The 18,409-nt window shown below is 44.7% G+C and overlaps 2 protein-coding genes and 1 long non-coding RNA gene across 3 annotated transcripts; 1 reads left to right on the top strand and 2 right to left on the bottom strand.

Moving 5' to 3' along the window:
* Positions 1–29: 29 nt before the first annotated feature.
* Positions 30–5,294, bottom strand: LOC135386224 (fas apoptotic inhibitory molecule 1-like). Its single transcript, XM_064616038.1, has 4 exons — positions 5,096–5,294; positions 4,763–4,985; positions 4,345–4,394; positions 30–1,896 (listed from the first exon to the last, which is right to left on the bottom strand). Exons 1-4 carry the CDS (start codon positions 5,204–5,206, stop codon positions 1,735–1,737), a joined length of 546 nt encoding a protein of 181 aa, XP_064472108.1. The 5' UTR covers positions 5,207–5,294; the 3' UTR covers positions 30–1,734.
* A 199-nt stretch (positions 5,295–5,493) lies between these two features.
* On the top strand, positions 5,494–8,433 carry LOC135386223 (zinc finger protein 862-like). Its single transcript, XM_064616037.1, has 3 exons — positions 5,494–5,734; positions 6,005–6,072; positions 6,252–8,433. Exons 1-3 carry the CDS (start codon positions 5,721–5,723, stop codon positions 8,336–8,338), a joined length of 2,169 nt encoding a protein of 722 aa, XP_064472107.1. The 5' UTR covers positions 5,494–5,720; the 3' UTR covers positions 8,339–8,433.
* A 4,548-nt stretch (positions 8,434–12,981) lies between these two features.
* Positions 12,982–17,148, bottom strand: LOC135384152 (uncharacterized). The gene is made up of 3 exons (XR_010420271.1): positions 16,863–17,148; positions 15,808–15,984; positions 12,982–14,087 (listed from the first exon to the last, which is right to left on the bottom strand). It is a non-coding gene; the product is annotated as an uncharacterized LOC135384152 (long non-coding RNA).
* Positions 17,149–18,409: the final 1,261 nt, after the last annotated feature.

The following is an 18,409-nucleotide window of genomic DNA, read 5'->3' as shown; positions in this document are numbered from 1 at the left end:
GCTGCAGGACCAAGACAGACAGTTTAGCTTAAGATAACGTTCGCCCAAGTTTACTGTGCATACTTCACCTGAGGAAGGGGCGGTGTCCCTCCCGTGTGCTGTTTAGCCGTGGCAGCGGAAGATTTTGATTGGATGTTTGGGAGTTTGCCTTTAGAGACTCCTAAATAATGCCATGTAGCCCAGAAACAAAAAAGGGTGTCCTAAAGATGTAACCTCCACAGGGCGTGTATTGTAAGCTCCTTCCTATAGAGTTCCTATAAACTCTGTAGATGCCGAGAGATCTTCTGGCAGGTATAAAATGATTGCGGGCGACAGACCTCTGTCTTTGTCGGAGGAGAACACAAAATATCATGTATGTAATGCTGAGCCACAACAGTGCTTCAAATATGTCATTTTATAAAATATTTTTTGTGTTCCCACATTACCCAAGAAAATAAAGTGTTTCCCCACTTTAAGTAGCCACTGACTGCTTGCCGCGGAAAATCGCAGAATTTACACGAGTCGGAGCTGCGGAATTTTGAATTTGCTGCAGCGGAAAACCAGGGGCCTTATAGATAATGTCTTTGAAACATTTAGTACAGCTCTTATAAACAGAATTGACTGCATTCATGGAGATACCATCAATACACAACCAGGGCTCATGAGGGCATAGAAATATCTGCACAAGTTCACAACAAGACAGGCTATCCATACACAGCGATTGCTAATTTTCACTGAAATACCAATTCTAATATATCATTTGAGCTGTTCTACCTAACCCCGAAGACTTCACGTATGAGATTACGGTAGGGAGGAGATACAATGCATTCAGATATTGAATACAAGATCATTTAATTTTTCCAGAAGTCAGTGGCTCGGTGGACAGTGAAATACCTTAATTTCTCGTGGCTTTCTTACAAACTGCTAAGTGTAAACACACAGCTGACAATACAGGCATGTATTTCTATCGCTTGGTGTGTCGAGGGCAAGCCAAATTTTAGATAATCTGTCAGTTTAGTTAGTAGAAGATGTCAGTGTGGAAACATGACAGAGAATGAACAGATTGCCTTCTACTAGGCTTTGCAGCCGTAAGGAGGCTGGTCTGATGCAGAAATTACGTGTCATGTGACCGACACATCATGAACATGAGATTGTGAAACTGGGAAAGACAAAGACCTTCCCTGTCTCTCTTGGTCTACCCCACTTTCATGATGTTCCAGATAGTCCTTCCATCAAACGTAACATAAATCTTACACATAAAAACCAGTATTCTCTGAGGCATGATTATTAATACAAGGGCACGATAGTAGACAAGAGGAAAATACAGATATTTGCCTAAACATTCATGGTCCAGTCATCAAATGGCACAGGTCCAAACTCGAGCAAGGTCATAAGTAAGGAACAGAGAGCCTGAAAAAAATCTTAAGATGGTCCCTAAGCATGGCTGTTGCTGCAACGCTGCTAGCCAGGAGAAACTAACGCTAAACATCATATCTGAACTGTTCCCCTATAAACAATGCACACATGAACCTCTGCATCAACGCATAAGATCCCTGCACTATCACTCTGTGTTCCTACAGTACCTTGCACTGATCTACAGGTTTTCCCGGCAATTTTAATCCGAGTGCCAGCTAAATTAATCCGTGTCCCCACAAAGTTTGCATGGCACGTGGATTAATTTCGATGGCGCTTGGATTAAAATTGCCAGGAAAACCTGTAGTTGCTTTTTTGTTGCTTCTTTGATTATTTTCCTTTCTACACCCTCACTACGTCGCTACTTTCAGGTATTACCTGCCCATCGACAATGAGCGTGTGCAGAATTCCCTCTCTCTTGCTTCCACTGCTCACAGCCTTGATACATGCTTCATAAGGGCCGATGGAAAAGTTAATTTCCATTCCGTCGTCCACGAACTCCGACTAGAAATGAAAGAAAAATATTTATGAGCACCAGGTGGACAATATACTTTGCATATCGCACTACTGATTTGATGTTTTAGGCTTTCCGATCTCGGCATATTATGCGTAGGGTTCTTTGTTTTCGGGTTAGACCCGATTTCTCATGATAGCTTCCCCCTCAAACAAGTACTCAAGAATTTGGGTGAAACCCGATATATACCCGAAATCCTTGTGGTCTTTTAAACCTGTCTTACTAGGTAAACCGTCGGGAAAAGTGAATCATAATATCAGCAAGGAGAGCTGTTTGGGACAACCTATTTGTCCTCCTTTTAGAATCCCCTACTGCAGGAGTCCAAAACGCGCTTTTGTGGAACTCTGGCAAGTGTTTGAATACAGCGGCTATTCACTACCCCAGTTCCGAGAAGAAATATAAAGATTCTTGTTTCTCCTTCCAGCGTCGCAGCAGCTTGTTGCTGCTGTTTCATATGCCTTTCGTTTCACCCGAAAATTCCCTGATGACATATCAAACAGAGATCATGGCACCCAATTTCTCCTCAAATTCTTGTAAGTATGTGAATAGCACCCTATTTTTCCCTCCCGAATTTGAAAAATCATAAAACCCGAAAACAAAGAACCCTAATTATACGCAATACCAAGTTTCAGACATGCACTCTTAATACAGAACTTCATGAGATAGCACGCCCTTAGCAAGCCACCATCCATAATTCGGTTCTTTAATAACTGTGACGTGCTTTGTCAGGTAAATTTGCGGTATTCCATGTTCAATAGAGGGCAATTGTACGGTACGCTTTCTGAGAGGGGCAGGGGGTATGAAACCATCCCTTTGAGAACAGTAACATGGTACAGCGACTACCTCTAGATGTGTAACTGGCTTTTAACTTATCATATATAGGAAAATATATGTATATAGAAAAATCATATAGCAATTATATCGGAAAATCGTAACGTTTTTAGATTAGACACGTCATCTGGTATTTGGCAGCATGGTCAATGCAAACGAATGGCCATGGCGCACTTCCGAAGATGTTGAATGGGGAATTCTGCGGAGTAACGGTGAAATGCGCAAAAGCAAATAGTTGACAGCTAAGAGCTTTTGGTAAGGGCATGCCAACAGTCTTAGGCCTCAAATTTCACCAGATGACAGAAAGCAAAAATCACCAACAATAACATTACTGTGTTAACATTAACGTAACGTTGCGTTAACGTTACTGCCAATGGGGCTAAGCTACAAAAACTTTAGGGGAAAATGTTACTGAAATATTCTGTTCTGTTACATTACACCATGTAAGGAATCACGAAATTCTGCAACGCAGGATAATTGTTACATGGCCAAACCTGATCCCAATCGAACTACTTGTCTGTCCTGAACAAGTCGGCACATTTCTCGAAAATCAAACATATAAGCACAGCAGTGCCGCATACCCGTATCGGACTCCCATTTGTTGGGACAGTCTACGCATCGACTCGCGCGTTGCGACACTATAGAAGGGCGCTTTCCCAGATTATTCCGTGTATGGTTTTGCGCATGCCAGCATTTCACAAGGAGGACTTTCACAGTGTCAGGAATACTGCCATCAGAGGTGGAACCAGGCTTTTTTTTCTGAAGGTAGGGTCCAGATTTGGACAGCGTGCTAAACACGCTGTGTAAGACCAGTTGGAGCACTTTGTGATGGCTGAGCCTTATCTTTTGTTTGCATATTTTGATGTAACAAATTCTCTTTTGTGGTGAAAAAATTTGGAACCCGAGAAAGGGACAGAGGAGGGACGACACGACATGTTCTCAAGAACGTGTCATGTCGTCCCTCCTCTGTCCCTTTCTCGGGTTCCAAATTTTTTCACCATGTACCAGCTGGCCTGCACCCTTGCCCTTTTGCCATTTCTCTTTTGTGGCCCCGTTTGGTTTCGACCAGCTCCCATATGCTTAGATGTTGGAGAACCGCCTTCTGGAGGTGTTAGCACAGTTGATAGCTGGGGTAGTCGGTAACGTGACATTGTTGGTTTGACATTGTCCGGCGACCCGAATTTGGATCGCCTGACCCGCTATGCTGCCTGGCTGTTCTGAATATGAGCTCGCAGGTATTCTAGCACAAATTACGTTTTGCCTGGATCCCTACGAAGTTGTCCCAGGACATACGGTACCCTAGAGCCACATGCCACCCTGACTCACAGGGATACTGCTGGTAAATATAGCGCAAGAAAACGACCTTGTCCAAGTTCTATATATATACGGGTTTGTCTCAGGTGTTTTGCCTTCGTATCCGTGACAAAGATCACGAAAAAAGAAAAAAGCCCATGCCATGAAGGATGCTTTTTTTTTTCCCACCAGCTAGCTTGCCTCATCTTACTTTGTTCATACTGAAGCATTTCATATGGCATTTCTACTTCCACCATTATCAAGAAGAACAATGACACTTTATATACTGGGTGCACTACACACATTACACTTACCACAGTTTCTGCCACATCACCATTTATGTAAACATCGAGCGTGTCCTTTTCTATAAAGAGACGAACATACAGTTATGAAAGATTGCCCAATTGTACGGTACCACGTAACAGCTACAGCCCACCTAATGCGCTCTAGAAAGCATACAGGAGAGATGTGCAAATCTAATGCAAGAGCGTGCTCTATTCGCATAACTATAATGCTGTAGATAAATAATTGTGATGACACGTGGCAGTGGTTTCTCCAGAGTGGCAATGCACAGGGGGTCTGGCACAAAATCTGGTCATTATTAAACTTACGCCAACGTGTGTCTAAAGCTGAAATAACGAGGCACCGCCAGTAGGTGGTGTCTTCCACGATTTGGGGGTTGGTCTGGATAAACCACTGGTATTTGACTTTCGTTGAACATACTCAACATACCCAGAACAATTCTTGTCGGTTCATCCAGTACATTTACAACCCACGTATTTAATATCTTTGACTGACGTTCTCTGAACTTTGACAATTGTTTGCCGTTGACGGAAAGGGAGTACTGGTAGGTGAACCCGCTCACGGCACGTATGGTAATAATGCATTTGGCACTCCCAATTTCAAACGTTTCGGTGCCGACCAATTTGAACATCCAGTCATGGCGTGCGACCTCCTGAAAAGCGCACAGGCACAAGTGTTTGAACACGCTCAAAAATAAATAAGGCAATTGTGACAGTCAGACATTTTACAGACAACGGGTTTCAACTTTTTTGAAAGACAAACCTCGCCGTCAACCTTCACGACTCGTTTGCCCGTTGTTGTCCCATGCTCAAATTCCACTTTGTGGATCTTGTCGCTGAGCGGTACTTCCCAAACAGCGACCGTGTCAGACATAATTATCCCAGTTCAGATGAAAGAGATGCAGAAAACGTAATATGACACATTCACTCTATTCATGGTAACGCCACTTTAATAAACACAAACGTAACCATGGCAGCACTGGTAATGTCGATTACGTTTGCCTAAAAAATTTGCCGCATATGCGGTTTTCATTTGTGCACTGTACTGGATATTGTGTCGTTAATCCGGATAAAATACTAACACCATTTACACTACAAATGGCACAACATTCTGTGTGCTTGCGAGCAAAAATTACTTTCTATTCTTTTGTTATTGCGCCCTCTGCCTGACGCCAAAAACGTAAACAGCAGCAAAGAATGAATAACAAATGGAGTCCGCGAGTTGCCGTATCGTTTGTATTTTGTTTAGTGATATGTTTAGCAGGAATTAATCTTGAATAGCGCTCTACGCTTGAAGGAAAGCGGCGCGAACAGTGCGGTTTCGAAATAGTATCCATAAAACGGCGCCGTCGCTCTGGAAATAATGTGCGCGTGGTGACCCAAAGAGAATGAGCTGCAGTAGGCGAGTATAATTGTGACAGTACACGCGAGGAACGCCGTCTAATGCGAAAGCACGCGTTGCTCAATATCGCATGCGCTCCAATGCGTGCATGAAGGAAAGAGGCTAAACTATTCAGAAAATTCCAATAAATTTCAAGCACAGTGAGCGGACACTTGGAGAGCCACTGCCATGCCGTCCTGCACAAAGCAAAAAGACGATTAAATTGTTCCGCGAATTTAATTTAAATTTTCTCAATTTAATCACGCTAATTATCAAAAATTTCAATTACAGGCCAAAAAAGCAAGCCCGCCTGAGTACAGATCTACCACATCTATGTGCTGCTGAAGTTCCTAAAGGAGGTAATTATAGTTTTTTTTTTGTAGCATGCTATGAAAATAATGAAATGAAATAAAAAAAAAAGAAGAAAAAACGTATTGGGCGCATGTATGCATATTATCCGTAAAGGTATCTGTTTCAGGTATCTGTAGCTCTCCATATTGTTATTATTTTTTTTTTTTTTTGCATTATTTTTCTACAGGCACATCGAAGGACTGCAAGAGGCGGTTCCGAGATGCCTGGAAGGAGGCCCACACCTGGTTGCGCTATGAAGAGGTTAAGGACACCATGTACTGCCAAGTCTGCAGGGAAGCATATTTTGGACAGGAAAAATGCGTCCCATTCGTCGAAGGCACAACAAACTTCAAACTCTCAGTCATACAGAAACACGAGAAGACATCCGCCCACCAGAGGCTACTCAACAAGAGCGAATCCGAACGACAAGACGTCGCGCAGTCGACAAAGACGAAGAAAAAGGAAACCGAGAGAGAATCTCGGTCTCGGCTCGCCCTTCTCTTCAAGACCGTCTACCAGATCCAGGTCTCCAAACTGTCTTTCTCGCAGTTTCCGGTGCTGATAAGCCAGCAGATACAGAACGGGGTTCCCCTCAAGGGACGGTACACGAACCACCACCACGTGGTGCCAGGATTTTCAAAGTACATCGCCATGTCCATGATCAACGACATCATCGCCGACGTCCACCAGGTGGAACACTTCGGAATCGTGCTCGACGACGTGTCAGAGGTGACCGGAGCGAAGCAGGACGCCGTTTACATAACCTATCTCAAGGACTGCCGCAAGATAACGAAGCACCTCGGCCTCATCAGCAACACGAGCGGCGTCGGAATCGTCGTGTCCCTTGTAGAGATGCTCGCAAAGTACGGGCTGCCGTTCCCGTTCGAAAAATTGCTCTCGCTCACAACGGACGGACGGGACGTTCACCAGGCCACGAATGAAGGACTCGAATCCGCGCTCCAGAGTGAAGCTCCCGTGCTGTTTTCCCTGCACTGTTTGGCTCACAAGCTCGAAAGTCTGGTCAGACTAGCTCTCCGCGAACATCGAGAGGTGCAGCAGTGCTGCAACTTGTTGCACAGACTGTTTTCGTTTCTCAGAGAGCTGCGGAAGAAAACCGCTCAATGCGACGACATATCGGTCCTGCTGACCATCGTCGACATAGACGAGATCGCGTATCTTCCGAACCTCAAGTGGTTTGCGCTGAACACGAACGTCCTCTGCACTGTCGTGGAGAAGTGGTCCACCATAGTAGTCTTCCTCGTCGAGACGTTCGAGAGCATAGACCGCAAGCTGCGGCTCGAGGCTTCGGAGATCATCGCGGCGTTGAAGAGCTCCACGTTCCTGGCGTACCTACACCTCCTCAAGGACGTCTTCTGCCGACTGCAGGAGCTGCAGAGCCGGATATCCAACTCAAACGCTTTGCCCTCCTACCTTGTATGCGGCGAACTTACAAGTGCAAGCTCTACGCTACTAGATCAGGTCTTACTTGGACCGCATCTCATACACGTTATGCAAGAACTCCAGGAGAAGAGTGGCTTCTTCCAGGGAATTTCGGTGAGCACGGACTTTGACATTGAGTCGTTCCAGTCAGACGCAGAAGAACTCTGTCACAAGATATCCTACCACCTTAGCCTCCTGGGAAGCGAAACTTCAACCACGTCAAAGTTTGCGTTCCTGGACCCGCAGAACTGGCCCGTAGACTCCAGGAGCCTCTTGGCAGTCTACGGCATTCAGTCCGTCAGGGACCTGAGCCTCGAGATGGACAGCGTCCTTCACCAGAAGTATTCAACTGATGCTGTCCAAGAATGGTGTTCTTTCAAGAGTTTCGTGATCAACTCTCTCGCGCCCTCGCTCCGACGGGACTTTGTCAAGTTCTCGGCCGCGGTGGTCTCTCGGTTCTCCAGGTTGTATCCGTCCATATGCACAATGCTGACCGCTGCAGCGCTGCTGTCGCCGTCCTGCGAGGTTGCCAGGCGGGGGTTTGACGAACTCTGCCAGATCAAGGCCTCGCGGAAGAACATGCTCACCGACGACACGCTGTGGCAGACCATGGTGATAAACATCAACGGCGTCCCCCTCGAAGACTGGGATCCCGACCCAGTGGTGGACTTCTGGTTGAAGACCAGTCTGAGGAGGCCAAATCACAGGACCAAAGAAGCTGGGGAGAACAGAAGCTGCGTGCAGGGCCAGCAGCCACCTCTGCTGGACTCCTCTGGCCTCGGCTTTAGTGTTGTGGATGGGAACGAACCTGGAACTGTAATCTTCTGGTCATAACGGCAAGCTCTATGCAGACATTATTCTCTGTGACCAATATGGTGCAGGACTGTAGATACGATACTCAAATATATGTGATTGTCCATATTCTGCAATTGGGTTCTGCCAAGCAGAGACCTAACTTAAGGGCATTTTTCATGGCAGCATGGGATACCTGCATCGCAAGTAATGTGGCTAGGGATCCGTGTTTTCGGATGTGTTGGACGAAATTCCACGACTGCCCTCACCTAGATATAGATTCTATAGAAAAACAACAACGTTTTAGCCCCCTATGTGCTACATTGATAGCGAGGTCTTTTATTTTTTTTCTGCTTTACAAGTGGTCACATGCTTTTGTCTTGTCCAGCTCTGGTTAGCGCAAATACGCTATAGTTTAAAGGGGTTGTGACACTTTGATAGATGCCTGACTTTTTCGGGTTTTATTTTTGGCCAAATTCGGGGGGTAAATATCGGGCGATATTTTTCATTTGAAAATTCGGGTGCATTCGGGTTAAATCCCGTTACGGCATATTCTGTCGTAAGGAATTCGGGTGTATTCAGGTGATTTTTTTTTTGTTTGATAAAAATTTGTCTTAACATGGGAACTAATGTTTAGCAATGTTATCAAACTCTATTTTAATGCACGCTTATGAGTGTGCCACGCGACCCGGACGTTTTCAGGTAGATTCGGGTTAAACCGGAATTTTACAGATTTCGTTCGGGGGGGGGGGGGGGGGGGGGTAAATATCAGGCGGATACGGGTTTAACCCTAAAAAGTCTTGCCCTAATTGTATTACGCGCCGTACATAACAGTGCCATACAGTACTTAAGAATTTTTTAAAAATTATGTAGGTGTACCGGCGAAGCAGTGGACCTTTTTCACAATGCTTCGGCGCATGCTGAGAGCGCCAGAGAAGGTTCCCTACATGTTCAATAGATGGCGCCAATATGGCTGTAAGGTGCCTCGATACTTGGTATCTTGCAAATACTTTCAAAGGTTTGGATTTAGTCATATAACAAATATTTTTTTTTCAGTAACTTCCACTCATTTCTAAAGTTTCTTTGAAGGAACTTCTCTGCATGACACGGAGGTCAAGCAAAAGCATCTCTTTTGTCTCTGCAATGAACTTTGTGCTGTACATATTCTTTACCGTCCGAGATATTCAGGACATCCACATCCCTCTTGTGAAGGGTAGTCTGGAGCGCCTCTGGTTTCGGAGCATGCATGAGGCGAAGTGTCGAGGCCACTACCAGGAAGGATAGCGTCTTTTAATAGGATAGCGCGATATTAATTAAGGGATATTAAGAACTCTCTGTGACATTAAAGTAACGATAACGAGATTAACTACAGTGAGTTCGGGCATCTCTATAGAGCGTTCGTTCACATTTGGAGAGTGTCTGTTCAGTATTGAGGGTAATGTATTAAAAAAGAAAAAAAAATTGGCATGCTGTCTGTTGGTAATTTTGAAAAGTTGTTGTTCCTGCGAGCTAATAATGCTCATTGGTAATGCAATTTTCAACTTCTCGCTCTTCCATATTTCTTTGACTAAGCGAATTTCAACTATGACGTCAAAGTATGTTGAAAGTAACGAGCTACTCTTAAGAGTACTTAATACTCTATCTTGAGTGCTTTTCAAGATAGGTATATATATAATTCTCTACTCAGCTACTTTTTTGCTCAGAAACAAAAGTTAAATACCTTATGCGAGTATCTTGTACAAGCCTGGAAAAAAAACAACAACAAGGGATTGAACAAAAATTCTGTTCTGGTGTCTGAGCAGAGTGGTGCACCTCGTCCATCACTCTTGGTTCTCGGAAGCATGTGACAGGTTCAGGTTCAGGTTGTGCTTCGTCCCCCCCGCCGTGACCCCGCCCGTCTCACTGGGTGAGGGCATCTGCAGTGACATCGGAGCCCAACAAGTTTCTGTACTCAGTGTGCCAATTTTCTTAATGTACGTTACACTTTCGCTGTAAAACTTAAAATGCAGGTTCATACCAATGCACAGAACAGTCCTTTACATTTATTTGGCATAACTTTTTTTGGCAAAATGTCACAACCCCTTTATGCAAACTTGTCACGTACAAATTTTCCTTTATGTTGAACGTGTGTGAACAATAATACAGATGGTGTGGTTGCAATTGGTGTAATGGCGTTTGTAAGTGATGGGGGTGCTGTACATTACTGTAGTGCAAGACAGTGAAACACCAAACAGATGTTAGATGCAAGCACAGCTGAACCTCCAAGCAAAACTCACGGGGGAACGCAATTTCTTTAGTTTTATTTAATTGAAGGTCACCAATCGCGACCTTTACGATGGCGTGCGCTGTACACAAGCATCAATAATTCCCGCTACAATATAGAAAAGTCCTCTGTGAAAAATGACAACTACAAGCACTGCACCAAAGGGTACCTACGGCATTTTATGCTTGCGCGAAATAGCAAGTTATTCGCGTCTGCATTGTACGTAAAGGATTGTCACGTATTGTTTGTACGCCGCCAAAGCCACTCTATCGGGATTTCGCTTCAGTTTCAAAAATTTCACTCTATCGGGAATTTCGTTATATCGCGTTTCGCTGTATATGTGATGCTTGTTTGTGTGCAAACAGTAGGATTTTTACTGAAGATGTACAGGTTTCTGTTGTATGTTACGAGGCACGATAATTAAACACTGTTTCCTAGCTATGCTTTTCATTCTCTTCCCAAAATGAATAAGAAAGGTCGCCATTCGTACAGAGACAACGGCGCATAAATCTTTTTTTTTCCAAACCTTCGGCAATTTCCAAGACTCTCTGGAGACTGTCTCAAAGACATATCTGGAAATTTTACCAACTGAAAGCTCGGATCCCTAGTCTTAATGCTGAATGCTGCAACGTTGCGAATCACATGAAAGGCCGTTTGCATAGTCAGTGTGCTTAGTCAGCCTACTGCAAGTTTTGTTTTCCTGCGCGTTTCATTTTTAAGTAGAGACTTATATTTACACGGTAGGGTGCATGAAGGTAGGGTGTGCTGCTTCACACCACTGTTGTTTTGAGACTTTGTTGCCCCGCCTTTAGATATTTCCAGTTGTTAACTGGCCAAACATTGTGTGAACCTTGCAGAAAAATGTGTGTGCCTATTAAAGAAAATCCTCACACTAATGAGTTTAAACTGAATAGAAAGACAAGTTCAGGCAGAACACATTTTGCAGCAAACGTTTAGTGCAGAAGCCTAAGGCAGTAAATGAGTTACTGTACTCACCACAAATCTGCTCGGTTAGCTCATTTTCGTTAATTTACAATACATAGCAACCAGAGCACACCCTACAGTAGGACGGTGTGGTTCTCACAGAAAGTACCCACAAAAACTGGGACAACGGCATCGATACAATCAGACTGATTTGTTACATGAAAATGAAGGTTTATTACCGAACTAATGCCCAACCACAAGTACGTTGAAACACTTTTGAAACAAGCGAGACGTTCTCACAACAAGTGAGGAAGGCTTTCTTAGCATTGCTGATGAAAATGTGCAACTCTTGGATGTCTCACATTAGTGTTTGTTCCCTATAGTTGCCTCACCTACCTTCCAGCAAGCCTAACAATTTTTTAACCCAACAGACTAATTTCGAATGGCTCTTAGCAGCTTCCTAACACCTCAGCCTATTGTCCTCTTGCTGGGGCATGAATGCAATGTGCCAATGCAATATGGCCCTCATGTGGTCTCATTAAGAAGGGTTGGCTGCAACTGTAGTGAAACAGCTACTCCATACAAGTGTCACACTGTGTACGTACCTGTTACAATAAACACTGAGCAAGGCAGCTTTAGAAGTAGTTCTGTGTATGCTTCACATCAGTGCTCTACGACCATCTGCAGAGCTGGTCAGCGCCATGGAAGTGATCAGCGCCATGTTCCCCGATCGTCACAGAGCAGCCAGACTGCAGCGTGAAAGCTTGTCTTGAGCGTCAAGCACTTTTGACATCATGTAATGGAATGTTATTTCACTAGCTGTGGGCAATTTTTTTTCTGTCAGCCAGTGCTTTGCACCTGTACCCAGTGATGGCCACTAACTACTTCTACAGTAGTTTAACTATAACCACTTTGCGATGGAGTAGTTTAACTAGTAGTTAAACTACTTTTCAGGGGAGGTAGTTAAAACTACTTCTTTAACTACTGCAGTGTAGTTTAACTACATCTATAACTACTTAACGTTGTCCATCAACACCAATCCCATTCTATAGCGTTCTTAGCCCCCTAAATATGAATCACAAGCAGTGATATAAGTGAAAATTTAGTACACATGCACGACACAATTGCTCTGCACCTCCGTTCTCATCAAACAAGTAGCTCAAGGTAAAAGTCGGAAGCACAATCGTGCCGTAAAGCTTGCGGCAAAATCGGAAGTAGTTAGCGCCTGCAGTAACCTAACTACTGTAATTAACTACTCGAAATAGTAGTTTAACTAGTAGTTGCACACTACATTTCTGCAAGTAGTTGATAACTACTTTTTAACTACAATCAGGTAGTTTAACTAGTAGTTTAACTACATGTAGTTAACTACTGGCCATCACTGCCTGTACCTTTTCAAGTTTTCATGCTAGTGCCTACTGGTGCAAGCTTAGCATTTATGGGTACCCAATATGCAAACCTGCAGGTCTATCCTGCTTGAGAGAAGAGTCTTGTCTCGTTATAAATATATTTATTCTGAGCATATGCAGAAAGCAGTTGAAGAAAATCAGGCGAGGAGTCAGTCCAAGTGTACGGGTCAGCTATCCGTACGTCATTCTTGAGCACGGGATGTTGGGAAAGAGTTTGATACTGTACCGGTAATTCAGACGAAATAAAATTTAAAGGAACGTTAACGTTACAAGCTACAGCGTGCACAAGTTGACGATAATGGTGTTGGCAGAAGCAACGTGTTTGTGTATCCGGACGCGCTGGCACTAATTCTACGACAAACCAGTAAGTATCTTTGCAGGAGGTGCACTCTTCATTAAAGACACCCGTTAGTATATGAGATCGCACTCACATCCCGAGCTGCCATGCTCATGACTTGGTCGGAATATGTACCTGCAGAGTGGGTACATGAGATTCGAGGCATGTACCCGCAGTGTCCATGAAGTAGATGTCCTCACGACGTTTGCTACCTTACGTCATCATATTTACTGCCCAATGGTTTTCGTAGCACAATGAACACCTCCAAGTAATTGTTGCATTATCGTTGCCGCATTGCAGGACGTACATGTACCCAGCATGTGTGGCAAAGTCGTTTCGTCGAGGCTGACATTAAGGCACAAGTTGCTCCCTTGATATGATGGTAGTTCGGTCAGAAGTTCCTGGAAAGTGTGCTTGTGGAACGCCGCGGTGTGAAGCCAAAAAGAGGGCGCATATAGCCGACCACTGATGACCTCACTTGATTAGATTGGCTGTTCAACTGCTGAACTGGTCACAGTTGACGTGTAGCAGAGTCTTTCCTTTTGAAACACAGTCCATGGTGGAAGTACCATGGGGGTATTGACACACAGGGGGGTGAAGTATATCAGTACTGGAAGTTGGAAAGCAGTTTGTAAAAAAGAAAAAAAGGTCGCAGCCCCTATCAAAGTTAAAAAAACCGGGTGTGTTGGTGTTTATCTTGCAAGACAGACTAGCACAGGGAACGGGGCAGAGAGAAGAGACGACAAAAAGATAGGCGGCGATTATCACTTCCCCTTATCAATGGAAAATCATTTTTGGCAGTATAGAAGCTCGGCAGATGGGACAGGTGTCTTTGTTCTCGTACCAGTCTAGTAGACACTGAAATTATTAACAACACTTCATAAATATACACAACGCTTGTGCAATATACAGGGCGTTTGCTCTAACGTGTCCAGAAATTTTATTTAAAGCCAGCGATAAAAGCAAAACGAGCGCTACTTTTTTAGCTACTTGACTAAGAAACAGGCGCTACTAGTGAAGCAGTTCCTGCTTCTTACTCAAGTAGGAGAAAAGTACCACTTGCTTTTTGTTTTTATCGCTCGATTTAAATATAGTTTCTGGACGCGTTAGAGCAGTGTTACTTGCACACACAATAATAATTTGAGTCAGAAGTTCCTGGAAAGCACATGGCTTCCCCTATTGATGTCTGCCTTTGTCAGTGTCTCGTAAGTTGACAAAGCCAAGAAAGATATTTAAAAAATGCCTTGCAGTTTGTGTTCCAGACAAGGTACTTGCGCCCAAATGCAACATCAAAGTTACGTTAAACTTTTTACTTCCAAAAGATTCCCCAAAGGGGGCACCAGACGGCAGATACCGGCAGAGCTCTGGATACCGGTAGGCACCCCAGATACCGGGAGTGTGTTCAAGCAGCCCGAGATGCTCCACTGCATGCCACACCACGGGGTCCTCTCCTGACGTGACTTCCTTCGAAGGACCCACCCAGAATCTTAGGTCCGCTTCGAACAAGGACGCTGGCCTGAAATCGCAGCAATTTTTGGGAAGGACAAATGGGAAAAACAAACTTTACAGAGCCAAGCCCTATGTTTCATGTCGTAGTCGCAGATCCTAGACGACTGCTTCCAATGCGTGGTTCGGTCACATCTAAACATCGGCCATACTTTCTTGACACACGCTTCCCAGAAGCCAGGTTTAGACAATGAAAGGACAGCCAAGACTTGAGAGATGTTGAGACGCTTTGCGGTGCAGATGAGCCTTTTCTTACTTATTTATATTCAGAGTGTTCTGGGTCTTTACGGCTCCGGTTTGTGGAAAGGGACGCCAAGCAATGGGGATTAAGACGCAGGAGGAACCAAGCATGGTGGGACACGAGAAAAGCGGCGCAAAAACATCGATAATTGTTTTCCCTCAGGTTCTGTAACAGTTCCGGACTCGGAGGGTTAAAGTAAATTCTGTCTTACTGGATCAGTGAAGAGGCAGAGTTCTACTTCACTCGGAAATAATTGTGTCCGGCAAAGCCCTTCGGAGCCAAGACAGTGAAGTTTCATACGGGCCACTTTTTGTTTTTCTGACTGTGATACGATGATCTAAGTCACCATACCTGTGAGAAGCGCTGGTGCAACTGGAGTAGGCTGCCAACGAAATGTCGGGCAAAAGATTTCTCTCAGCGGCAAATTATTTGTTTGTTCTTTTTTCAGTTTTACACGTTTCAGTTTGACTGTACACGTATGTTTTATATACTGTCTGTCTACGCTTCTTATGCAAAAGTGCTCTCGGCCTGCTTTGTTGTCTTTTATGTTTGCTTTCCTTGTTCTTCCATGCCCCCCCCCCCCAGGTATAATGCCCCTTAGGGTGCCTTCAGGTGCAATAAAATGAAATGAAATGAAATTAGAGACTGGTGGCTGCAGCAAACAGCAAGGCAGACATCACGAACGCCATGGGTAGACAATCGAACTTGATAGCGAACAAGAAAGGGAATGCCCTTCTTTATTCCTTATTTTAAAGATAGCGTACCCTGAATGAGAGGCATTTTCCGCTCGATTGTGAGGGTCTCTTATATCAGGCTTTGACTTGTACTTACGTCCGAGTGAAACGTGTGACCGCAAGAGTTGGTCACCTGGGTGTGGGTGCCGTCGAGCTCGTCCAGGCAAATGGAGCACGGATTATCTCCGCTGTCCCAGTTTCGACGCGATGGTCCCGGGGCGCTGCCAGACCCGATACGAGGTCGTGCGGGTCTCTGGGTACTACGCGGGGCCCACTGCATCGTTTGACAGCATTCAGTGACTCTCTCCCAATATCGATAACCGACTGATAACTCTACATTTCGAAATCTGACAAGAAAGACAGGATTACGTGCTACCTGTGTGCTTTCCATTTTGCTGTAATGTATGATGTAGTGAGAGCAGCGAAAGAAGGTGCTCATCCTGTATGCCAGTCATGAGACCTTGCTTGCTATTAGGAATTTAACAGTGAGTTCGTTTTGCTTCAAGTTCGAACTTGGTTGCACTGTGTCTGCAAGCACAGTGCACGCATGTACCAGATCCTATGTGTCAAATAAACGTCTCTTTTTTGCCAAAAGTGGAATCAGTGCCGTAGCCAGACCTCCAAGGTGGGGGGGCTCGATAAGAACCCCCCCCCCCCTCCGATCCTGTGTCGACAACACACACATACTTGTGCACACTGCAAACTGAGGATTAAAAAAAGGAACGAAAACAGTTGATTTAGACGTTCACAATACGATTACATGTATAGGCTGTCATGACCAATGAGGTGGTGTCACGAGATTGGAAGTATTTTGAAAAGCTCATACTTTGAAAACCATTCAAGAGTGCTTCTTAGATAGACGCCATGAACTACAAGAACTTTCGCAACCGTCACACTGATCCTTCCATATGTTCTCCTCGGATTTGCACGATTTGTGTGGGTCGGTTGCAGGTTGGGGGGGGGGGGGGAAGGGGGGGCTCGAGCTTCCCCTAGCCAACATCAGTTTTCTCACCTTCTTTGTTTCGAGACAGTAAATTTTGATATCGATATCGAATCCGCTCCCTTCACACGTGCTCCGTGTATTGTCACATGATCATGATCTGTAGCTTGTGCTCTTTGAATCTCTTCGAAACACGCGCAAACTTCCCTTACCGCACGTTGGGCTCGATATCCGGACTGCCGCTGCCGCTGCGTTTGAACCTGGTTCCAGATAAGCAGCGCTAGTGTTACACCAGCAACTACAGTAAACACGATTCCAGTTACAGGGATCATTCTTTCCGTACACAAACCACAACGGGCTACCGTGGTGCACTTCGAGAACTTAATTATACTCTTTATCGGCTTCTTACAAGCTCCGAGCACTAAACTGGCAAAATGCGCCAAACTAAAGCCCTAAAGTTTCGGAGTGCTAGTGACGCCCCCTCTTGAATGTTTTGCGTGTTGCCAACAGGGAAATTTCCCTAGATCTAGGGAGCTCGAAGTCTGCCCAGGGGAAAAAGAATTCCTTCAAAATCTGGGGAATTTACTCGCCCGTTACACTTGTACCGAAAATTTGAAGAGAAACAATTTTCCCTGGCTCACGCTTAGGAAAAGCACAACCACAGAAGGACTTCGGCTGATCGCTCATACATCCGGACTCCCAGGCACCGACGGCAGACTTCAAGGTCGGCGCGCCCATGTGCTCAGCGCATCCACGCTCGGACGGGGAACCACGGTTTGTTTGTTTTGGAATGGTGGAGGAACTTTTATGAAAGGAGTGCACATACAATTTTCTCCTGGTAGCACACTATGTTGCCGAAACGTTGCCCCAATGTTTTCTTCAAACGTTGCATAGACGTCGCTAATGTCCTCTTCAGGCCACGTTCTAGCAACGTTGCTAGAAAATGTTATACAACATTGCGGCAACATGACAACTGCAACATTCCACATAAGGGCAACGTTATGACAACATTTAGGTAATATTGGCAAGAGGTTGGCGGAGGTATTTGTGCGCTATTATTTCTACTTCTTCTTACTTTTCTTTTTTTTTCTTTTTTTTTTTTTTTTTTGCGTCGGATCAGAGATGCATACTGACTGCAAGCATTTGCACGCCACTGTTAGCCGACTTGAGCTCTGCAAATCTCCGCTTCACTTATACTGGAGTGGGGCTAGGGGAGACCGCTTGGGTATCCCTGTAGGTATCCCGTTTGGATATAGAGATACTGTCATCAAGCAGTAGGCTCTATTTGCGAACAGGATTAGGCATATGCTAAAATGCGAAGTGTACAACGTTTGCAACGGTGACCAGGATGCGTTCTTGTAGTTAGCCCTTGCATCTGCAAGAGTCAAGTGCACTCAACAACAATTTTTGACATCCCTCCCTGTCATGTACTGTGTTTTAAATTCAAGCTTTCGTCTCTAATGTAATTACCTACTGTTTGGAGCTGTAAAACCGGTAGGTTTCCTCTGTGGGTAAGAGTGTTACGCAGTGTTATGTTGCTGGAAAGTCAATAAACAACGTTCAGGAAACGTAGAGCCGCAATATTCCTCCAACGTTGCTCTGCAATGTTGCATGAACATTGGTGAATGTCAAGTAACGTTGGTCCACTTCTGACAATGCTGCAGGAACGTTCGGCCGCAACGTTGCTCAAATGTTGACCTTCCATGTTGCTTGAACATTGCTGAATGTCAAGTAACGTTGGTCCACTTTTTATAATGTT

The sequence above is a fragment of the Ornithodoros turicata genome, chromosome 2 (genome assembly GCF_037126465.1).
Source record: "Ornithodoros turicata isolate Travis chromosome 2, ASM3712646v1, whole genome shotgun sequence".
NCBI classification, from domain to species: Eukaryota; Metazoa; Arthropoda; class Arachnida; order Ixodida; family Argasidae; genus Ornithodoros; species Ornithodoros turicata.
The sequence above is the reverse complement of the archived record's forward strand: the minus strand, read 5'-3'. Positions and strand labels throughout refer to the sequence as shown.